We start from the raw sequence: 23826 nt of genomic DNA, 5'->3' as shown, positions 1-23826 counted from the left end.
AGTCTCATCAATCAAATTACGATGAATTTAATAGATTATATATGGCTCGCCGCGAGAGTAAGATTAACCGAAATCATTCTGAGAGCGTTAGCGCGTCACCTCAATCTAAAAATCACAAAAATTAGCCGCCGTGGTGTCCCACACGGGCTGGGCTCTTATCGCGGTCGCCGCCTTGCGATTGGCTGCCTTTTCGTGGCATTCATGCCAGAAATGCGTGCCTCCTTTTATCCACACGCGCGGCATTCGCAAATTGCAAATTCTACATGTAGCACCTAAATTGGCTTGGCTCCCACACGGTGAGTTAATTAATTGTCATTTTAGCTGTGATAATTTACAGCTAATTTTTGAAGTGGCTTGAGATTTATTTTTTTGCGGCTTGGCTACAGTTAGTGCCATTTCTGATAAGGCTATCAAAGTTCTGAGGTGAACATAATTAATTAGCCCACATTTTTCAATGATTTGTTTGTTTTTTCATTTTTAAATGAATTAAAATTCAGCTAATCTAAATTAATCTAAATTTTCCGCACAGCAAGATGGGTCCAAAGGAAATGCATGACGACGGTATTATCCTGACGCCGGTCATCCTGGAGATGAGCCACCTCGACTTCGAGAAGCCCGACCTGCTGCCGCAAATCGAGCCGTCGGCGCCAAACAGCTCGGCCGCCTCAGTCTGCTCATCGCAGGCGGTCCTGGTGCGTCCTGATGGCGACGGCGACAGTCAAGGACCAGGAGACGGAGCAAATTGTGACAATGGCTCTCGATCAAGAGGCGTCATCAATGAATCGCACAGAAAGATTTTCAGCCAGGTGGTACTTCCGTTTTTCATCGCAGGAATGGGCATGGTTGGCGCCGGCATCTACCTTGACATGGTTCAGGTCTGGATATCTATTTAAAAATTATTTTAATCTAAAACTCCTTACAGCTTACTTTGTTTTTTTGCGAAAGATCAATTTCTAGATGTTTTTATTTTTTACCAACTCATAGTTATTTTCCTTTGACAACCAAAATGAGCTTCAAATATTAAAATCCAATGTTTTTACTCCTGGAGTTGTAAAATGTATCAGAAATGGTTATAATTATTTATTATTAAGGAGAAAAATATCACTCCTCAAATTCTGTAATGTTCCTGAAGAATATGATTATATTTCGAATTTGTCATTTTTTCGTCTTTGAAGTAATAATTTTTTTCTGATATGTGCAGAAAAATTTGATACTATTATTTATTGAACGCCATCAGCGTACTGCTGATACAATAACAAAATTACGCAGGTAATGCTACAATAAAATTTATTATTTTTCTTCTTTTTCGAATGCTGCAGCTTAATATATCGAAATGCCACGTTTTGCACAGTGACGCAAATTAAATGTATATTTCAATTTGTTCATGATTACAATATTTACATTTAAATTTCTTAGAGGAATCTGCATGATAGCACTTTAAATTTATTCACATTAAAAATTGAAGGCATGTCTAATGCAAAATTCTCTAAATAATAACTCAGGTGTGTGTCGTAAAATTTGGTCATCGAACTTTTATTCATATCCATAACTTAAAAAAATGTATCATTTGCAGTTGTGCTGAAACTATTTTTTGCAAAATTTCAATTTAATAGCATTCTAATATACTGTATATACTGTCATATTTTTTATCCTTGACATAGTGGATTTAATAGCTTAGTGAGCTTTTGCTTTTTTGTCTGAAACTAATCCGATAAGGCTAGCTTGTGTCTCCTATTATATGCGTCAGTCAATATGACCTAGTCCGATTTTAACAATTAAATTCCGCAGTATTGGACCGTTTTCGAAGAGCTACCAGAGACGTTTGTGCTGGTACCGGCCTTGCTGGGGCTGAAGGGCAACCTGGAGATGACCCTGGCGTCTCGGCTGTCCACCGCCGCCAACCTGGGCCACATGGACACGACCAAGGGCAAGGTCGAGCTGGTGGCCGGAAACATGGCCCTTCTGCAGGTGACTTCCTGGCGTCTCGGCCAAAAGCGCTCAACGCAAATTTCGCTTTCAGGTGCAAGCCATCGTTGTGGGTCTGTTGGCAGCAATCGTGGCCTTTTTCTTGGACCTGGCCGTGTCCCAACACTTTGTGCTCAACCACTTGCTCCTGCTGTGCGCGTGCGGCATCGTCACCGCCTCCCTGGCCAGCCTCATTCTAGGTGCCAATAAGTTAATGACCTTGTGTGCCCAGATCACTAGTGCATTATCAATAATTTGTTTTCCCTTGAGCCAATTTGTGACAGCAGCTAGAAAGTGCACGGTCGACTAATTTCCTTATCTCTGCCAGGTTTCATTATGTCGAGTGTCATCGTCCTGTCAAAAATATGCAATGTAAATCCAGACAACGTTGCGACGCCGATCGCCGGCGCCCTTGGAGACATCACTGCCCTCGTCATCCTATCGTTCACTGCCACTGCCTTTTACAATATTCTTGGTTAGTGCAAAATCAAGTTCAATTGATAGATTAGCTCAGTTGAGAAAATAGTCAAAATAGTCAGACCACGCGGTGAAAGTTTTATTGCATGGTTATAAGATCAGAGATAAAAAATCTTTAGGGGACGCCTAAACTTAGCAAACTATTTCTCACGTACATACTATCGCTCAATGACACAGTCACAGAGCAGGAAAAATATTTTTCAAGTGTTATTATATCAGTTACGTCCAGCAGCTGGCGCGAACCTTCAAGTGGACTCCTTACTGCGTCGTGTGCGTTCAGGTTATCTGATTTGTAAAAGGTGTTTGTGAGACAAACACATTTGTCACAGATTTTTCCTTGAAAAATTTCTAATTTTCTTTTTGACAGTTTAATATAAATAAAAAATCTTAATAGTACAACGCGAAAATTCACTAATTTTTTTGCACTAAATATGAATAAAATTAACAATATTTTATTAATATTATAAGGAATATATTTTATTCATTTTACTAAACTTGTCCTGATCATTATCAGGAAGGAAATTAATCATTGTGACTTTGTTTTCACAGACACGGCCTCATGGGTGTACCCAATGATCTGCGCAATCGCTGTTCTAATAATTCCTCTGTTTTTCTGGTTCGCCAGACGTAATAAATTTACCAAAGATGTCCTTTACCATGGCTGGACCCCAGTGCTCATTGCAATGCTTGTTCAAACGTAAGTTTTAATTTGAAAATTAATATACTGTGATTCATGACCGGCAGCCGGATTTTATTTTAATTTTGCTTTCAAAATTATTAAAAGTACATATCAAATATACCAAAAAATAAGAAATCAAAATTTAAAAAATAACAAGAATGTATATAAAAAATTAATTTTGATAAATGTTAAAAAATGGGATTCTTTTCCTATCCCAGGTCCGCTGGTTTGATCCTGGACCGTGTGACGGCCCGATCGCCCGGAGTTGCTATTTTCCAGCCGGCGGTAAATGGCGTCGCTGGCAACCTGGTGGCCATCCAGTCGAGCAAAATGTCAACGTACCTGCACCAGGTGGTGAGCATGGGCTCCCTGCCGGAGGGAATGTCCGTTTGCCTCAGCCCGATCTCCGTATTCTTTTCGAAAAGTGAGTCGAGATATGCAACCCGCGCTACTCAGCTGCACACCGCAGTGCCTGCATTTGCAGTAATGATTCAGCCGGAAGTAGAATGCTCATTCAAGAGATTTTTGCTATCTAACAATATTATATTTCCGTTCATAGATTCAATACTTTAAAATTAATATGAAACTTTTAATTAAATTCGCTGTGAAATATTTAATTGAATGAAATTAGCAGGGTCAAATATATTTAATTAAATCTAAATCAAGAAAGGGAGAAATTTTATAGATGATAGAGGCTCAAAACCTTCGTTTAATCAGGGGTATTTTAATCAACCCAAATTTTGTTTAAAACAATTTCATTACGATCACATTTTGTTGTGAAACTACTCGGCCTGAACTGTCCCAACGCGCGCCTGCAGCCGCCAAAATGCAAATTGACAACGCCGTATTGATGTTTTGCGAGACATTTTCTCGACAGTTCCATTCAAGAGGAAAAATTTATCAGATATCATGACGCAACCTTGAATTTGCGGAAAAACAATTATGACTGATACGATTTCTGAAGTATTTTTATCTGCATCATGTTTTTTGATAGTGATTTACGCAAGCGAGAAACAATAATTCAATATCCTCTATTATGTTTTTTTAGATCAGCTGTCAAAAACAGCTCGTGTGCTGATGTCCCTCGTGATACCCGGCCACTTGGTTTTCGCCTATGCCATAAGTCTATGGAAGCGGCATGACGCAAATTTGCACGGTGTTTTTGTTGTCCTATATTTAATCGCTGTGTTTGTCCAGGTTTGTGGTGCCATAATATTTGTTTCAATTTTTACAACCTTGGACTGTGGTCGCAGGTGGGGATCATAATCTACGTCGCTAGCGTGCTGACGCACTTGTTCTGGACCCGTAAGATGGATCCGGACAACAATTGTATCCCCTACATGACAGCATTGGGTGACTTTTTGGGAATCTTGTTCATGGGAGTGGTTTTCGAGCTCCTCAAACTGTTTGGTGTTCCAATAGACGATGGAGGAATGCCCTGATCTCAAAAATGTAAATCTCCGAAAGTCGAATTAATTTGTCTTGAAATTATATCTAATTTTAGGATCTTGATTTGGAGAGTCGAAATCTACTCGAAAACGATGGCGCTGGACGCATCAATTGCTGGCGCGAGCAAAGAGATTTCCCCCCACTTATGGACAAGTGAAGTGCAACTCTTAACCCAGAGGAGAAAGATTGTCGTTTTAAATCTTGACATTCCTCGTATCGCTCTTATGTAGGCGTTATGTAATCTCTGCTAAAATTTTAATAAACAAAATGGAAACAAAATATAATTTAAATATTTAACTTTGTTTTATGGTCTGTAAAAAGCATTGAAATTATTGAATATGTTTAAATCGACGTCTTCCCACTTTCTTAAAACAATTAGTGCCTGGGAATTGAAGATAAATAAAATTAAGAAACTTGTTTTCATTGACCTTAATTTACAATAAATTAAACTAAAAATAAAACAAGTTAATAAGGACACTTTTCAAACTCGTCAACTTCACTGAGTCAAACTCAATTTTCATTAGAAAGACATAAAACGTATCATTTGGCTTTAAAAGTGGATGATTCGCTCTCGCTGTCAGGGCTAGAGACGCCATGTGGCCGAAGGTGGTAAATTAGGTACTCGAATGTGTGCATCATGTTTGGACTGACGTAGTGGAAAGTAATTGCGGAATCTGAGCAGCAGTTCATGCCCTGCAAGTAGTTAATGTTTTAAGCGAGACAAAAATGTTATTCAAAGGGATCAAACAGATCCTGGTAGAGAGAGTTAGAGCGGTGTTCTGGCCGTCCTCTTTGATTGTTTATAGAGTCAGGGCATTTAAAACCTCATTATATAGCTTGCTTTCAACCATGCGAGCTATCAACTTTTAACTATAAAATTCATTCATTATTTCGTTGCGTAAAAGCTAATATTTTTGGCTCATTGGCGTAGCGCAAAGTAAAAGTTTTCTGGTAGTAATCTGCGCTGTAGACGCGAATTACTATACCAGACTTGATAAATAAGTTATTGAGGACGTCAAATTATCTTTTTAATCGTGTATGAGTACGGTAACTCAAATTTTTTACCTGTATAGGAGGGTAGTAAGAGTTACTGTTGTACCAATTGTCTCTCGGCGATTTGCCTCGGAGGATGAAGCTGTCAGGGGTGAATGGAAAAAAACGACCCCGACCTTGCGAGTCCCTGCTGTCCACGACCGTGACGTTTACCTTCTCTAGACATTTTCCTGATATGCTTTTTAGCAGTCTTTAATATGAAATAGCTGTTTAATCGTACCCATTTCCACGTCCTCAGCACCACCATTGTCTGGACGGCATTTGTCCTTATAGGGAAGACCCTCTAGCACAAATTTTTTTAGCGCTCCTCTGCTTAAAACGTAACCTTTCAGGATAATAGCATAATTCGTAATCTCTTTTAAATTCAAATGTGCTAGAGGCATGTACCTGCACCTCCACTCATGAATCCCTGTCTCACGAATTGCTTCATACGGCAGCCAAAGAAAAGAGGTTCATCTGGCTTGTGCGAGGACAGCATGTGACGTAAATTCTCAACGACAACGTAACTAAAATAAAATTAAAATTGTGTACAGATTTCTTGCTTTGATGCGATAAAAAGAGTAATACGAATCAAATCGTTTAAACATTAATCATAGGAAATAAATGAGAATGTTAAATTTATAATTATTTACGTAAGTAGTAAAAAAGGCTCGTTCGTTCCCTTTTAAAATGTGAACATTTAAGTGGAAACTTCGTGCTTATCTTTATTGTTGCACCCACCTACGGCATTGCTGCAGTAAAACTCGTGCGCAATCAAAACGAAAATAATTGCAGGCGCTTACGTGTCGTCGTCTGCTTTCATGAACCACTCGGCTTCGTCCAGGTAGTGCTGGTATACAAATTTGAAAGCTTCCTTGGTCTTTGCCCACAAATTGTTTCTTCCTTCTGGCACGGGCAACGCCACGGCTGGCAAAGCAGTGTCTTAAAATAATGATTTTCCCCAAAAACAATTCATATAAAGTCTAAAATCACCGTTTTTCGAGCTCATGAAGAGCAAAATGTCGCACCGCCTGCCCCAAGTTGCTTTCACGTGCATGGCCTTCTTTGCGTGGTTGCCCGGGCCAGTCATCACCCAGCACAACAATCTTCCTTCTTTGGACGCTCTTTTCTGTTCTATGGACAAATTGTGCTTTGCAAGCAGCACTTCCTCTACGCAGTTGGAATTTGCATATTAAATAATGTTTTTTACTTTTCCGGATGGACTTCTCGCTATGTGCATATATATTTTTTAAACGTGAAGTCGTTTTGAAGTCCCTTTGAGATCGAAAAATCACTCTTAAAAATATATTAAAATTACTGTTTAAAACTTTGAAGAGAAGCGAGTCAGGTGCACGAGGCAGGAGTTCGTCTGGAAATGATCTGGTGTACAGCATCAGGGTGACGAAGCCTAGCAAAATCCCCAGTGAGAAGGCGAAAAACAACTTATGGTCGCGAGTCCCTGACTGAACGTGTTGCAACATTGACCCGAAGTGCGTCTGGTTTCTGGGGCAAAAGAATGCTTGCTTTTTTAGAGACCAGGGAACGAACAAAAGACGGGAAAAGGGACAAATTTCCTTGTTATATCAAATTTTTTATAATCTGTGTTGCGTGTAATATGTGCATCGTCTTTTTACGCATGCTATATGAGTTTTTTGTTAAAAATTAGCAAAGAGTAAAAGTTGAATTTCCAGCACATTTTTTGATTGCAAGATCTAATTTTCACAGCCCTGATAAAAATTGTTTATGGAAAATATGGCACACATTCAAGTTATTAATATTTAATTAATTAATTAATATCAAACGATTTGTGATTCTAGTGGGCTTTATAAACGATAGATCCTATTTACTTACTAGAGTATACATTTTTTTTTGTTAATTTAATGCTCCTTTACGCAAACTTTCATTTCATGATGTGTATATAAAACAATTCGTGAGAAAAAATAGTGTTCCAGGAGAGAATGTAAATCAGGCTTAAAAAGTTATGCACTTCTCGACTGTTTTAGTGTCGTAGCAAAATCTCAAAATTTCCCTGTTTTCATGAAATATCGACGTAAAAAATGATTTAGCAGAATAAATTGCTTTTTGGCAACGAGAGTGAATCCTGCCTTATCATATATCACCAAAAAAAATATAGAGTTGAAAGGCCTTTTTTGAAATTTAATAGAAACTGGTTGTGCAAAATATTTTAATTTGTTTTTACCTTTGTAAAAAACATGCGATATATCTGATTGCCATGCTTTAATCTTAATTGCGAGATACGAGATTAGCTCCTTTCGAAAGACAATTTTAAGATCCACTTCTCATTGAACATGCCCAAGTTGAACATGCCGATCGTCAACGAGTAACCTTTTCGGAATCATAAAAGTAAGTAAGAAACACTTTAAATTTTCTACACGATCCTATCCAAAAAATCATTGCAGACTAAAATGGAACTCAAAGAGGGTGAAATTTTGGACGTTCCAGAAATTTTAGAAATAGGCGATCTTTTTAAGGAATCACCCAAATGGGATCAAATTGAGGAATGTCCAGAGAGTAAGCACGAGGAAAGTTCCAGCCTGCATGAAAACGACGAAGTTAGTGTAAATTTGGATAATGTCGACGAAGAAAATACTGTGCCTGAAGCATTGCCGGTCATTCTGGAATCCCACAGACAGATTTTGGCACAAGTCACGCTGCCATTTCTGGCCGCTGGTATGGGAATGGTTGGAGCTGGAGTATGTTTAAGCATTGTCCAGGTAATAAAAAATAAAATTAAACTCATAAATAATGCTAGATACAAATCTGCTTAGCACTGGACCGTGTTCGAACAACTTCCGGAGGTTTTAATACTGGTACCACCTCTTTTGGGCTTGAAAGGAAATCTGGAAATGACACTGGCGTCGAGAATGTCTACTGCCGCTAACATGGGTGAATTCAAAACTCGCAGAGGAAAATTTGAAATCGTCTTTGGCAACATGGCACTTTTACAGGTAAGTTTTTTGGTGAAATTATGTGGATATAAATTTGTACTATTTAATGATTATAGGTTCAAGCAATAGTTGTTGGTCTTTTAGCAGCAGTGATCGCCTTCGTAATGGACATTGAATTGACCAAATCTGTTCAGTGGAATCACTTGACATTGCTCGCCGCTAGTGGCTCTGTCACAGCATCCCTCGCTAGTTTAATTCTCGGTATTGCGTTTAGAAATCAATCAATGAGATAATCGATTGATATATTCATGCAGGGTCTATCACGTCTGCCGTGATAATTTTATCAAACATGTGCAACATCAATCCAGACAACATCGCAACGCCCATTGCCGGTGCCTTAGGAGATATCACTGCCCTCGTGATATTGTCCGTAACTGCGTCACTATTCTACAGCATAATAGGTTTGATTGGAAAGATAAAATTGAATAAAAGTTATTATATATTTTTTTCTGATAGGAACTCACGATTGGGTATATCCAGTGGTGTGCGCAGTTTTGATTTCTCTTCTTCCGATATTCATAATTATCGCCCGGAGAAACAAATTCACTAAAGACGTTCTCAAGCATGGTTGGACGCCCATCATTATAGCCATGCTGATCCAAGTGTGAGTACTTAGTTTAACTTTTTATTTTTTTACTTAACTTTTTTTGCCAACCACATTTTTTGTGCAGTCAAATACAAACAATTGAAAATATATTATTGCTTGATCCCTGTTAAATAAGTGACGCAATGATCTGTTATGTTTTATTTTTCTTTGCTTACAAGCCCTATATTATACGATTAACCTTTCACTCTAGTACTGCCGGATTGATATTGGACATAGTTGCTAACAGAACAAAGGATGTGGCGATTTTCCAGCCTGTGGTGAATGGAGTGGCGGGCAATCTCGTCGCAATTCAGGCGAGCAAGATGTCAACGTTTCTCCACCAAGTAACAAAATTAGGCGTTTTGCCCGCGGGAATGCGAATTTTCCTTAGTCCAAAAACAGTATTTTTCTCAAAAGGTACTCCAAAGCCGTATTTTATCTCAACTCATTTATTTACAAATAATATTTTCAGAGCAACTTTCCACAACGGCAAGATCACTGATGATTTTGGTTGTTCCCGGCCACTTGATTTTCACCTACACAATCAGTTTCGCTGAGCAACACGGAACAAGTTTACACCCGTTGTTTATTCTTTTTTATCTTGTGGCAGTTTTCATTCAGGCAAGTATCTGGAATACAATTAAAAATTTAATATAAATTGATATAAAATATAAAATAAAGTGATATTGTTATATTTTAGATCACCATCGTGATATATTGCACAAGCGTGCTGACACATTTTTTCTGGTCACGAGAAAAAGACCCAGACAACAACACTATTCCGTACATGACGGCGATCGGTGACTTCTTAGGTATTCTCTTTATGGGCCTCGTATTCGAAATACTTAGAGTGATGGCTGTTGAAACTTGATTTTTTTGTCGTATTTTTATGACAAATTTTTGACTGTGATAGTAATAATCAAAATGAATATATTGGAAAATAAAATAAAGATCTCAAAATGAATACTGCCTTTTTGTAATTTTCCTTATTATATCCAATCAAATAAAAATTTTTGCTTTCCTTAAAACAATTGGTTTATAATTACCTTAAACAGTGATTTGTTGCAAAGTGTCTTTGTCAAAAATGGTCCAATTCATCTCCGCAGCCCTCCATACATCTCTCCACCTCCTCTCCGCATTTAAAGAAACTGTGTGTCCCTTAGAGAGAAACCAGGCCCAAAAGCCATAGGTTCCATAGTCGATAATAATGTGGTTGCACAGAGTCAAGAGGGCCAAGTCATGGGCCGGACTCTTTCTCACGATTTTCACGTCCTTAATGTGTGCAAAATTTTTCTCGCACCATAAATAGTCATCACTCACGACCAGGAAAATAACATCCCCAGCTATTCTCTGACGGTACCAATCCATGGCATTCTACAGTGCGTTGTAATTGGTTAAAATAATTAGTATTAAATCAAATGAAAGATTTACTGTGCATAATTGTTTTCGAGGTAGGATTAGTTACATTTAGTGTTTTATAAATTAAATTACTGAATTTTCTTCAAATTAAAATTATTTGCATAAAAATTGAAAATGGCCAGCTAAATCAAAAGAAGAATCAAGTTTTGGTCAGGTTTGGAACAATAAATCGGTAAGAGAAAACATTCACCTTAAAATAAGTCTCATTAGTTAAAGATGCATTTGACTTTCTTGGCAGGTATATTTTGAAATCTCCTCTTCTGACATGGACGCCAATCGACGTCTTTCCCTCTCCTCCGGCCAATTTTATCGTTTCCTTTGCTTCTTTCAGAACATTTGCACGAAATGTCAATTCCTTATGGAGGGGAGAAAGTAATGGCTGGCTCAGGTCGCTTGGTAAAGCGGCTCCTGCTTTGCCTTGCGATATCAGCGGTTTTTCGGCCCAGCAGAGCCTTTCAACGAAGCAAGAACACCCATGAACATCCGTGGACAAAGTTTCGACCACCGGATGGTGCGGTTCGCACCCCTGTTGTCCACAGGGTGAGTGTACCTGTTTGGATGCTGCTAGTGCACTATGGAAGCATTGAAGTGGCCGAGAGTCGTGCGGTATGCAGACAACGACGGCGGCGTGAGAGCGGTGTGCTGCTGCAGCGTGCTGCTCGGCACCTGCTTTTCATGCCAGGAATGCCCACGGCGCGCCGCCCAGTTTACTTTCTTCTGGGTAGCGTAAATTCTCATTGTATGACAACCGCTTATTTCTGTTTCGTCGGAACTGGAGCGTATTTCCTCATCATCCTAATTTCCATGATGGACATCGAGACCAATCCTGGCCCTGCTGACGAGCCCATTAGCATGGAGGCGCTCAGCAGGCTTCTCGATGAAAAACTAAAGGTCACCAACAACGCGATCGATGGCCTGAAGAACGTCGTGGAGGGTTTTGGTACTCGATTGACAAAAATGTCGGACAAAATCGAAGAACTAACAAATGAAAAAGTGGCCCTTGTCGCGCGGGTTGATCGACTAGAGAAGCAACTCGCCACTCAAGAGGGCGAAAGGCGACGCAAAAACGCGGTGGTATTCGGCGTCCCAACCAGGGACAACCTCGAATCAGCGGTTGATGACCTGATATTTGAAAAATTGAAGCTGCCAAAAAAGCCCAGGGAGGAGATCGTTGAGAGCTTCTTCCGCATTGGAAAGCCTGATGGACAAACGCGGCCAATTGTGATTAAATTCTGTAGCCAGGCGCAAAAGAGCAGCGTGATGAAAAACTCCACCAAGCTGAAGGGAACAAATGTAGCCATCACTGACGATCTGACCCCTGAGGAGAGGACTGTTCGTCGCGAGCTTCTCAACGCGCGCAAAGCCGCTATGCAGGCAGGCATGCAAGTGAAAATCCAACGAAATGACTTAATCGTTAATGGTGAAAAAATTACTATCGTGGACATACGAAAAGTGGGCTGGCTCGATACCCTTCGGCAGCCGCGGCAGAAGATCAGCAATGATGGCGAGAGCGTGGCAAGCACATCGCAGAACAACAGGGGCCAGGCGGCGGCGGCGAAGAAGCGCGACCGCCAGACTGCCATGCTCTCGCCCGACAATCCGCCCCTCGTACCCCGAGCAGGCCTGCCCCAGGGTTTTGCCACCGCGCCCCTCAACAAAAAGAAAGCGTCCAGCCAGACAAAGGCGGTGGGCAACTCCCAGGGGGGCAGGAAGGCTCGGAGTCTCGAGAGGGTGACGAGGTCAACGAAAATGGACAGCCGAGAGAGCAGCGAGGGCTCCACCGCAGAGTGAAGACACCTGAACTGGTGCTGAAAGGTGATATCATAAATTTTATATGTGATGAAAAAGTGAATTCAAATTGTTATTTTAAAGCGATCAGTGTTAATGCTCAGTCCCTCGCCGACATTGACCATATGAGATTGTTGCGGCACCAGGTGTCACTAAATTGCGTAGATCTAATAGCAATAACTGAAACATGGTTAAAAAATAAACACAACCTCGACAAGCAGTTTGAAATTCCGGGCTATCAATTTGTTCGGCATGACCGACCAACAACACGAGGCGGCGGTATTGCTTTTTACCTGCGGAAAAATATTGCCTTTAAAATAATTTCAAATTCAGATCAGACTGCCTCTAATTCCGCGGAATTTTGTATTTTTGAAGTCGTTCTCAAAGGCTGCAGAATTCTAATTTGCATAATTTACAGGCGACCACTCTATTCTGTAAATTTTGAGGCATTTTTTATTGAGTTACAAAAATGCTATGCCAATTACGAATTTTGTATGTTGATGGGTGATTTCAATTGCAACTTTAAGCAAAAGTCGCTGTTGCTCAGCTCTTTGTTAAATAATATGCGAGATTTGGGCTTGAATAGGCTGCCGATCGATGACACTCATCTTGCATACAACGCGGTCACTACGATTGATGCAATTATCTGTTCCTCCAATTTAAATGTCGTTGATTGTGGAAAAATGCACAACCTTTTATCGAGTCACTCTATCCTCTATGTGGTTCTCGAAATTGAAGTCTGTGATAAAACCGAGAGTGTGATACTTATCCGTGAGTTTCACAAAATCGAGCGTGACATTCTGTTGAGAGAAGCGCGTGGAGTTGAGTGGCATAAAGGGGCTGAAAATTTGTCAATTGATGATTTTTTAGCCAACTTTAACAAAAATTTGCTGTCCCTCTACGACAAGGTTGCGCCGAAGAAGAGAGTCACTAAGACAGTCAAATTCAGGCCAAGTTTGCCTGCCGACATTGACAAATTAGCCGTGGAACGTGACAAAGCGCATAAAGTAGCCAAAAAGAGTAAAAATAAGGAGTCGTTTAAAATATTTAAATCACTAAGAAATAGAGTCAAGCAAAAAATCCTAAATTTCCAAAAGTCAGTTATTTATAATTCACTCGATAAAGCGGGCGCGAGCAGGCATTTATGGGGCAAATTGCGTTCTCTTGGGCTTATGAAAAGCAAGGCTAGCAGTGCGGATTTCCCCCTCTCGGTGGACGAACTAGTTGACGGGCTCACAGTGAGGAGACAGCCGGAGGTCCTGGTCCGCATAGACTACAATCTTCGGCTGCCTCGAGTCATTGAAAGCGATGATAAATTTTACTTCAGGTACGTCCGTCCGCTGGAGGTGAAAATGGCACTGCGTAGCATCGAGTCATCTGCCGAAGGAATTGATGCAATTTGCAACAAAATGCTTAAGCTACCAGTCGATGTTATCCTGCCGTCTTTAACCCACATTATCAATACCGCGCTACAGACGGGTCACTTCCCGACAGAATGGAAAAAGGCGATACTGAAGCCTTTGCCAAAAGTGAGTCGCCCGGCCACCGCGAGCGACTATCGGCCAATAAGTATCCTCTGCACCGCGTCAAAAATCCTCGAAAAAGTCGTTCATGACCAAGTGATAAATTATTTGAGTAGCTTTAACGTGATAGATTCATTCCAGTCTGGTTTTCGGAGCAAACACAGTACCACAACAGCGCTTTTGAAAATAACTGAAGACCTCCGGGTCTCAATTTTCAAAGGCGAGCTGACGCTGATGATATTTTTAGATTACTCCAAGGCCTTTGATCTTGTTGATCATTCACTTCTTTTGATTAAATTGCAGCAGTTAAATTTTTCGGAATCGGCAATAAATTTTTTTCGCAGTTTTCTCAGCGGGAGAACGCACGCGATCAGGGGTGAAGGCGGAAAATTCTCAAAATGGGTTGAAATCGAGGCAGGTGTTCCACAGGGCTCGGTTCTCGGCCCATTATTGTTTTCCGTGTTCACGCATGACGTTGTGCATCTCTTTAAAGGGCGCTGCAATTATCACCTTTACGCTGACGACATACAGCTATACTTGAGCTGCAGGCCGGACGAGATTGTAAATTCTGTCGCAGTAATGAATGCTATTTTAAATGATGTTGTCATATGGTCTGAGCGACACGGGCTTAAGCTGAATCCGCGGAAAACGCAAGTTCTGCTGGTCGGGTCCGAGCGAGTTCACTCCAGGCTCGACTTAAAGAACTTGAGTAATGTGCGCATAATGGAAACGGAATTGCCGTATCGTGACGAGGTGGATGTAGATTACGTCGAGTTTGATTTCAGCGACCGAGTCAAAAACTTAGGCATTGTGTTCGACCGATACCTGTCATGGGAAGGGCAAGTCTCGCGAATTTTTCAAAAAGTCTTTGGCACGTTAAAAACTTTAGAGAAGTTTAGGAATGTGACTCCAGAAAAAATCAGAATTAAACTAGTAAAAGCGTTGATACTACCCCATTTCGACTACTCTGATGTTGTGTTTTGTAACTTGAGCGCGGCGCAGATCAATAGGCTGCAAGTATTGCAAAATCATCTCATAAGGTATATTTTCGGAGTGAAACGTGGTCAGCGACTTTCCCCGTTGTACAAAAAATGCCAAATATTAAATGTCACTGATAGACGTAAACTGCATATTCTAGTCCAGACTCACAAAATTTTGTATAATAATAGTCCTCAATATTTGCGCAATCTTGTAACAACAATGCATGATGTCGATTTTTTGGGTAGGTCACGGGCGCATCGAATGCGACTTCGGGCCCCCTTTGTCAGTGTAACAGTGCCTGAGCAGTGCTTCCAAGTCATTTGTTATCGCCTGTGGAACAACCTGTCGCCGAATCTGTGTATGAATGGGAACTCAAGTGCATTCAAACAAAAACTGAGCCAAACATTTCTTGCCAAATACTGATATGATAGACTGATTTTACTATTCCCTCTGTTATCAAATACAAAAAAATGCTTTGTTATATTTTTGTTAAGTTCTGGATGTGGATGTATGGGGCACAGTTGCCCTGCTGATCCGTAATAAACCAAAATTTGAATCTATTTAAAATCGATCTAAAGGGTATCATCGGCTCAAAAATCTGGGTGAATGCCGGCAGCAAAATGTGGCGCCCTTTGAACCGCTCTGCCAAAGTGTCAAGAGGCTCGATTTCTTTCATATCCATGGCGGGGCCCAGAGTGATATTGCAATGCATGATTTCGTTCAGAGTCCTGATACTCAGGTTCTCGAAAACCTCATTTAGTGAATTTCTCACATTCGAATCCACGAAGGCGGTCCGGTTGAGTAGCATGGCAACGAGCCAGGCCGACGTGTACTCCCAAATTCTGTTGCACAAACGGCCACCGTACACGACAGAAACAATCGGTCCGTCCGGACAGTTTATGCCCACGTCTTTTTGCTGCGTCGTATCGGGTAGCAGTAGAATTTTGGACAGTTTCTCAGGCGATATCGTATTGTCCTTACAGTAGAGGTATGTGATGCTCAAGGATGCCAGCGCCAAAAGCAAAACTGAAATTAATTTTCCCTGAGTTTGCATTTTTTAAACAAAAAGTACTTTCGTTGTTATGTTTTGCGAGCTGTATATGAACGTCTGACAACCACCTGCAGAAGTCAACACGGCTTGCTAATTGCGATAAGGCACGTCATCAAAACGGAAGTAGAAATGATAGCCCGCATTCTCGACTTCAACATGCCATTAAAAAAAATTGTACTATTTTATCGGCTCAGATTTTATAGTGCAAAGAAATAATTTTTCCACAAATCAACAGTCAGACAGGCTTTCCGCTCTCTGGGGCAGCAAAACTTACACGTAATCAAACGTGACTCTCGAAATATTGAAATTAAGTCATTTTAAATAATCAAGTCATGAACTTTTTCAAATTTATTGAGACATTATTTTCAATTATACATCAAGACAACAATGGAGATCAAATTTTCAATATCGATCTGGCTTTTGGGAATGTAGCAAACAAAGTAAATTTTGCTACTCATGAAAAAATATACTATTTTGTGATGTCATCACCTACAAATAGTTTTATGAAAAAAATTACAAAGGAAAAAAGCCCGACGAATTATTGAAACATAGAAATGCATCGATTGGAAAAAGTGTGTTTGAATCATTTAAATAAACAAATAAATAATACAATGCTATGAGTTTTATCAAATTGGAACAAGCGTTTCTTTGTCATAAAATGTCCACTTAGCGTCATTTTTTAGTATCTCGTAATAACGTCTCTGCTTTAAGTTAACCATGACCTTGTGCCCAAATGAAAGGTAAGCTCCAATAACTCCGTAGGTGCCGTAGTCGATAATAGTGTGGTCGCAAACACTCAATAGGGCGATGTCATGCGCAACGTCTGCAGAGACTATTTTCACATCATCTTCTACAAGGAGATTTTCTTCGCACCATTTGATATCGTCGCTTACTATTAAAAAGAGCAGAGGCTCGCGATAGTTGTCTCTGTAATACTTCATTGCATTCTGAAAATTTCAGCATCATATTTATTTAAAATTGTATTTATTATCAATAAAATTATTTTTGAACGACAAGAAAAGCGGCCACAATCAATTTGCCGTCTTACACATTTATTATTTAACTAAATTTTCCCTATCGCATTTACCTTAAAATAGGATGCATTGACGAGACCCTCGTTCAAGACCCTGATGAGGTATGGACCGTAGTCAGATCTTCTTACATGGATACCAACTAGAGTTTTATTTGTCCCTCCAGCAGTCTCAATCGTATGATAGACCCTATCCAAGATATCCGGTCGGAAACGAAACTCTCTTCTGAACTCGTCGATATGTTTGTAAACCAAACACAAGTAGAACAAGTTTTTGGGCAAAACCACGTCTACAGATTTGAAATTTTCGACTTCTGTGAAGGGTTGATCAAGGGTACGTGTGTCTTCAATAGGCGTTGATTTCAATTCCAAGGTGATTGGGCATTTCAGCATGATTTCTTCGAGGGTAGTATTGAACGTGAGGTGGCCGAAAAGAGACCAGAGGGTTTCCATGGTTGCCTGGGGTAGGTACGCAGGCCGTTTGAGATATTTAGCCACTATATACGCAGTCGCATATTGAAAAATATGGTTGGCCAGTCGACCGCCATGGAAGACAGTGACAATTGGCTGTGTGGGACAGTCTGCAGAATCCTGATTTGCAAGCTCCGTTGTTGGCTAAATCGACACAATATAGATTTTTTGTACGCTTACTTAAAATTTTGTCATTAAAATTGTTATATTATTGAAAAAAAGTGTTTCCAATTAACAAGAAAATAAATTTCTTACCTCCAAATTGTTTGTGCTAGTAAAAATATCAAAGAAATTTAAAACAAGCACTGCAACACACGCAAAGGCACAACGTAAGAAAAGCTGTCTTTTTACGCGGACCATTTTAACCTGAGGATTCAAATGTTTTGCAAAAACTTTAACATTACAAATCTTTTCTTCATCATTTCCTTGTTCTGTTTCTGATAGGAACACCCGTCTGAAAATAAGCGAGGGATGCATTGTTAACTTATCAACGGGAAAGGTTTTTCCTCGTGATACCACAAAGAAACCTTCCACACGGTGCAATTTTACTGCGCGATTTGATGTCAAATTCTTCAGACACAAAATGTTTTAGTTGACCAGACCGTTGGCTCGTATTTGTTAAGGTATTCTCAAGAGTGTTAAGGCATGGGAGATATTTGAGCTGTTCGGGGTTCTAATACTGGCGGCCCAAAGTCAGAGCTAGCAAATGGTGATTAGTTAAAAGTGATTCAAAATGCTCAAACAGCTCAACGGGCTGGAAGGCGCGCCGGCGGCGACTCGCCACTTACCGGGTTTCGTTTCCATTAATTTTCCATAATTATTTCGGTAATATTTCTTGTTTTGGAAAAAATAATTAATTTTGGCTCTATTTACAGAGTGAAATTTCATCCATAAAAATTATGAACATTTTTGTTGGTTTGCTTTCACCCGTCAAATATGAGAAACACGAACAGAATAAAATCTTAAAGGTAGCGACTAGATATATTCCAGGAAACATAATCATGTCGATTTCAATAAAAGAAAGTAAATTTGAAGTTGGACTGCATACTCAGTCTCAAAATCCAATAAGTTAATGTCAGTCTGCTTTTGAATATAAACCTTTAACATATGCATTGCAAATTTTCAATTCATCCAAGTTCTGCTGACGTGAGACAGATAAATGCACTAAAAACGAAAAAAAATTTGAGGGACCTTTAATGATATAAAATTTTTAATTAAACTATTTGATAAACTTCCGTTAAGTAAAGATGAATTATTGGAAAATTTAGCCCTTGTGGTGCCACTAAATCATCGATGAATCTTAAATGAAACAAAAAATCATTAAATGAAAAGTACTCAAGCCTTTATGCACACACTCATTTTCAAAGTTCCAAGAATTTTTATTAATACATTATTTGGCAGATTTTGAGAAAAATATTAACATTCACGTGCTTTTTGATTTCAAAATAATCTTTAAATAAAAAATATGGCAGTATTAAGTTGGCAAAAGAGTGTCTTTGTCAAAAAATGTCCAGTTATAATTTTGTTCCAGAAAACAGAATTGTTTTTGAACGTTAACCATGACCTTGTGGCCGGAAGACATGAAAGATCCAAATGCACCATAGGTACCATAGTCTGTGATGGTGTGGTTGCAAACGCTTAATAATGCTAGGTCGTGAACTGGGTCAACTGATGCCATTCGCACATCATTTTCATTTGAAAGATTCTCTTCGCTCCATTTCATATCGTCGCTGACTATCAAAAAGAGCAGACGATGCTCGGGATATTTGTCTCTGAAGTACTGCATTGCGTTCTGAAATAAATATTTTCATGTCTCATCTAGTTTTTACGTTTTATATCAATTAAATGGTAACTCTTTGATACAAATGGCATTTAGAGAGTAGAATTAAATGTATTGATTACCTTAAAATAAGTCTCATTGACAAGAGTCTCATTATGACCAGAAAGGTACCTCTTGTAATCTGTCCTTCTCACGTGAACTCCAACTAGAGTTTTGTTTTTGCCGCCAATGCTCTCAATCGTGTTGGACACTTTTTCCAATATTTCTGATCTAAATCGAAACTCTTGCCTAAACTCGTTGATATGTTTGTTCATCACGCGTTGCAAAAATATGTATTTCGGCAGTACCACATGCACTGATTTATATTTATCAAGATCCAATCCAGCACTTCCTAGAAAAATAAAGTCTGTCCTTGACGCTGGTGTTAAGTCTAATGTAATATTGCACTTAAGCATAACTACTTCAAGCGTGGTCTTGAACGTGAGGTGACCGAAAAGAGGCACAAGTGTCTTCATTATGGATGCCGGGATGTATGCAGACCTGTTGAGATATTTGGCCACGAAGTACGCAGAGCCGTATTCGAATATTTGGTTGGCCAGTCGCCCGCCTTCCATGACAGTAACAATTGGCCCTTTAGGACAGTCAAACCCTTCGTTCAGAGGCAACTGTCTCTCTGGATGAAGCTAAATTGAATATTAAATCAAACCATTGATCTTACATTTTTCTGCTTTATAAATAGTAGTGGAAGGTCATTTTCTTTGAATTATCAAAAGATTAATTTTAGATGTAAATTAACTTAGTTTAAATATATCATTACCTTAACGTAAATTGCAAGCACAAGGCAGCTAAAATTTCTTTAAAAAAGTTAAAACGATCTCTTCCTCAAATTGTGCAAATAATTTTAAATTTCCGATTTATTATTTTTTAACATTTAGGACGGGGCAGCAAAAAATTGCCCAAGTTTAATTCTATTTCTACCTATTATTTTGCCTACAAGATTTATCTATTGTAGTCTTACCTTAATATAATACGAAAATGCCGAAAATGTGTCCAGCCAGAAACTATAAAGCAGTACGGTAACAATTACGCAGGCAAAGAGAGAAGGTAACAAAAACCGTCTTGCTGTCATGACCGTTTTAACCAACAGAGTTTAAGTTTCCTTTATGAAAAGCATATCATGTTCGTGGTCTGTACATAAAAAAATTATCTTGATCAGTCCCCTCGTTGTCATTTTAATTTTTGTGATAACATTTCCTGTGCGTTTTTGTGCTGATTAATCCACAAGTTTTTGTGCTGATAGACTTTCCTAGCATTTAAACTGTGAAATAGAGTAAATCTTCTTACTATATTAAATTAAGCGGAGGAGGTATTTGTGCGGAATAATCTTTGATCAAATCTGAATGTAAGATAAACAAAATAATAGTATCTATTGTCAGCGGTCAGCAAAATTTATATTCGACACTGCTTCTCTGTCCTTTTTAGGTCCGGCTGTGGCTGCACTTCCGGCATTCCCTCACCTTTGTCAATAAATTGGCGAGAGTGCGAGCAATAAACTCACGAATCACTTGGTTCCTTCACCTGCTCGGCCGCGGAGCACGCGAACATGGATTACAGCCTGGAGGAAGAGCTGCAGGCGACCGCGGAGAGTTTGAAGAGGACCAAGACGAAATTCGAGAGGGCCAAAGATCAGCTGGAAATCGCGGACCTCAAATTGTCTGCTTGCAAAACCGAGCTGAGTCAGAGCCACTCGGATCTGCTGCTGTGCCGAAAGGAGATCCTGCGGCTGAGAGAGGAGTTGCGAGACAAGAAGGAGCAGTTCGACTTCCAACAGGGCTGCATCCACGCTTACCAGGACCATTTGTCCATCATGCGAGTGAACAGGTAGATCGAATACCTACCAAGTCAGTTTGTGTTATAAAATATCGAGTTTTAAAAGTAGCAGGGAAACAAAATTAATACATGTTTGCAGAGAAAAAATAGTAATCTCGATTTTAAAGTGTAGATTTTTATTCATTTCAGGTGGAAATTCATGTCTGAAATTTTATCAGTGCGAGCGGCCATGGCTCTGAGCTTGGACAAGAGACTTGGAATACAAATTCGACTGCCTCAATACCCAAGAATAGAGTCTGTCAGCGCGAGAAAAATGGTGTGATGGCGGCCGTCAGTCCGGCCATTGAACATTTCATGAACATAAATCATCATCCGCCAGAACGCAAAAACGGCACTTTCGTCCGAGGAAATTGAGTGATCCCGCGACGCTATTTTACACGCGTCATTCATATTGTTCTTCGGGGAGTATTTAGTGTGGCCTAAATTGCTAATTTCCTAAATAATTTTGTAATTTTAATACAACAAATTAAATTTAAAAAAATTCAAATTGAAAGTATATATGTAATACATTAGTTTAAGCATGGGGGCAGTCCTGCAGTTAGTTGCTAATTTTCTTGCAAAAATTATACCGGATTCGCCTGGCGACAAGTGCCAACAGTCCCTTCAACAACATTTTGGTTTGCTGCTTTTGCTAATTAATATTCCGTGCGGGTGTTTATTTCTGCTGGCGGCCTTTTAAGGTGACAAATGGTTCGCAGATGCGGTGCGTATGAGCCTACACGTCCAACAAACCACAGCTGATCGTTTCGATCCCGACGTCACGCACGTCAGCAGCCACGATCAAAAAGGGGACGCGGGATTCAACTCATTAGCGCGGCTGGCGTCATTAGGGTGGCATTGGACGAATTTCGATTGGTGGCAAAATTGATAACGCAAAAGTGGCAGCGGGCAGTTTCGAAATTAGTGTCTGTTAATGAAAATCCGGAGTTGGTGGCTCGGCCAAGTTGCTCTCTCGTCGTTTTGACCCACGGTTGCGTTGGCTTTTGTGCACCGAGCGAGCGAGCGAGAAGGCGGCCAAATCTATTTTCTTTCGGCACTCGTCTGCTTTGACGCCAGCAGCGGCAGCCAGCCTCTCGTGTTTCCCTTTGCTTTTTGTCCAAGCACCTCTTCCCTCGCCTATCTATATCTGCATACTTTGCCGCGAATTTCGCAAGGGCTTCTAGTTGAGCATCGGCAGACTCACCGAGTGGCCCACGCACGCCTACTCCAACCTTCTCAAAGGGCAAACAACTCTCGTGCGGTCGCCGGGAATGCCGTCACGAGATTTGCATTATAACTACGCCGTTTAATTAGACCAATTAAAAGATGCTCCAAGCATTGTAGTCGGGGAAAACTGCGACCTTCTAAAAAGTAATTAAGGCTATTTTCACCTCAAGATAAAAGTTAAAAATTAAAATTGGGCCGTGCCATCTGCACTGCGAAAAATCAACAAGACCGAACAAGAAATAGTCTATAAAAATGATTGGTGGATCAAGTATTTATGAAAAAAGATTTCCTTTTCCACATATCTTGGGTAATACTTGACCCAACTTGACCGCACTCTTTTGAGAAGAGATAAAGATGACAATGATGTCTTTAGAAAAACATCATATTTTTTGAGAAGGTTTTGATCATACCACAAAAATTGTGGTGGTTAAAAGACAAATATATTTATTATGTAATATCTCACTAGGAACAAATAAACCATTATAACCGTTCTAAATGGAGCCTGGATCTCCATTTCTACACTTCTTGAGGATTAAAAAATAAAATTAAAATTTTTTATATTATGTAAAATTTGCGCCAAATATTCTGAAAACATACCTTCAGTAAATTAATTTGGCTCCAAGGTGTCAATTTATTAATACTTGGTGTAACTCAATTTATTCAGTGCTCAAGGTTTTTTGCTGAATCACTTTTCTCGGTTTTTCCACGTAATGGTTTCTGTCTAGAAGGAAAGTGTGATTTCCGAATTTAATTTCGTGACTGAAGCTTTGGCCGAATCGCCGGGCGGGCTAATTTTACCGAGGCGCCGTTCCGCCACGAGTCATTGTCAACCACGGACGAACGGCCAGCCAGAGAGCATGAGTAATTAATCAATTGCAACGCAAGTACGCGGTACTCACTCTTCCTAACTCACGAGCGTGTATCGGATAGATAAAAAGGGCTCTTTAAAATCGGGTGAATCATCGATACACAGCTAAAATTAAATACTGCGTCTGATTCACCGTGGACATAAATGACAGATCGCAGACCCGGTCTGGCGGGAAACCATCTTTTGGCATTTCTTTCTGAAGCAAGCTCAATTTTTGAGAAGAATGAATTTGTGCAAAGTTTGAATCAGAGAGTAAAGTTAATTTCAAAATATTTGTTAACATGATGGACCTACCCAACAATATTTCCAGTAATCTTTATGTAGGGTTTGTATTGGTAATTTAAAAAAATCTTTAACCTTTTTGCTGCATTTGTTGATTTCCCTATATATCTAAATATGTTGGGAAAAAAAACAAATAATAATTATTTGGAAAATCTCAATCTAATACAATTCAGAAACATTCAAGATCTAACTACTACGATGATAAAAATCCTGTAGACATAAATATAATATATGCTGGTTTGTTTTGAAATATTGACTTTCCTGGTATGATGTTTATATTTTTAAACACTTGTTAAATGGCTAAAAAAAATATCTGAGCAAGTTTTGGACACTTAAAAGTTTGATGAGACCTTTAAGAAAATTGCTGTTTTCCTAAAAAA

The 23826-nt window shown here is 39.6% G+C and overlaps 4 protein-coding genes, 3 long non-coding RNA genes and 1 pseudogene across 10 annotated transcripts in view; 3 read left to right on the top strand and 5 right to left on the bottom strand.

The window, feature by feature from the left end:
- LOC135944909 (rho guanine nucleotide exchange factor 3-like) overlaps positions 1-23826 on the bottom strand; it is a 47833-nt gene that overhangs the window by 23356 nt on the left and 651 nt on the right. The window lies entirely within an intron of this gene.
- Positions 153-4837, top strand: LOC135946160 (solute carrier family 41 member 1-like). 2 transcript variants are annotated; one of them, XM_065494238.1, is made up of 10 exons: positions 153-296; positions 530-875; positions 1789-1968; positions 2021-2165; positions 2294-2440; positions 2992-3139; positions 3340-3545; positions 4170-4318; positions 4375-4573; positions 4626-4836. In XM_065494238.1, exons 2-9 carry the CDS (start codon positions 534-536, stop codon positions 4561-4563), a joined length of 1506 nt encoding a protein of 501 aa, XP_065350310.1. In that variant the 5' UTR covers positions 153-296; positions 530-533; the 3' UTR covers positions 4564-4573; positions 4626-4836. The 2 variants fall into 2 exon arrangements, with proteins under 2 accessions (XP_065350310.1, XP_065350311.1); XM_065494239.1 differs by having other exon boundaries at positions 245-296; positions 534-875; positions 4626-4837.
- LOC135946162 (glycoprotein-N-acetylgalactosamine 3-beta-galactosyltransferase 1-like) lies at positions 4854-7114 on the bottom strand. 3 transcript variants are annotated; one of them, XM_065494241.1, is made up of 7 exons: positions 6921-7114; positions 6596-6772; positions 6406-6544; positions 6011-6129; positions 5844-5948; positions 5636-5793; positions 4854-5263 (listed from the first exon to the last, which is right to left on the bottom strand). In XM_065494241.1, exons 1-7 carry the CDS (start codon positions 7081-7083, stop codon positions 5111-5113), a joined length of 1014 nt encoding a protein of 337 aa, XP_065350313.1. In that variant the 5' UTR covers positions 7084-7114; the 3' UTR covers positions 4854-5110. The 3 variants fall into 3 exon arrangements, with proteins under 3 accessions (XP_065350313.1, XP_065350314.1, XP_065350315.1); XM_065494242.1 differs by having other exon boundaries at positions 6406-6529; XM_065494243.1 differs by having other exon boundaries at positions 5127-5263; positions 5670-5793.
- On the top strand, positions 6766-10115 carry LOC135946161 (solute carrier family 41 member 1-like). Its single transcript, XM_065494240.1, has 9 exons — positions 6766-7966; positions 8023-8337; positions 8392-8571; positions 8628-8772; positions 8826-8972; positions 9028-9175; positions 9369-9574; positions 9630-9778; positions 9858-10115. Exons 2-9 carry the CDS (start codon positions 8029-8031, stop codon positions 10026-10028), a joined length of 1455 nt encoding a protein of 484 aa, XP_065350312.1. The 5' UTR covers positions 6766-7966; positions 8023-8028; the 3' UTR covers positions 10029-10115.
- LOC135946164 (uncharacterized) lies at positions 9632-10930 on the bottom strand. The gene is made up of 3 exons (XR_010575491.1): positions 10767-10930; positions 10204-10531; positions 9632-9786 (listed from the first exon to the last, which is right to left on the bottom strand). It is a non-coding gene; the product is annotated as an uncharacterized LOC135946164 (long non-coding RNA).
- Positions 16313-18384, bottom strand: LOC135946058 (uncharacterized). The gene is made up of 3 exons (XR_010575482.1): positions 17676-18384; positions 17007-17564; positions 16313-16866 (listed from the first exon to the last, which is right to left on the bottom strand). It is a non-coding gene; the product is annotated as an uncharacterized LOC135946058 (long non-coding RNA).
- Positions 18740-20332, bottom strand: LOC135946095 (uncharacterized). Its single transcript, XR_010575486.1, has 3 exons — positions 20219-20332; positions 19323-19883; positions 18740-19212 (listed from the first exon to the last, which is right to left on the bottom strand). It is a non-coding gene; the product is annotated as an uncharacterized LOC135946095 (long non-coding RNA).
- On the top strand, positions 20695-23504 carry LOC135944915 (uncharacterized; annotated as a pseudogene).

The sequence above is a fragment of the Cloeon dipterum genome, chromosome X, assembly GCF_949628265.1.
Source record: "Cloeon dipterum chromosome X, ieCloDipt1.1, whole genome shotgun sequence".
NCBI lineage: Eukaryota > Metazoa > Arthropoda > Insecta > Ephemeroptera > Baetidae > Cloeon > Cloeon dipterum.
This window is presented reverse-complemented; position numbering and strand designations above follow the sequence as displayed.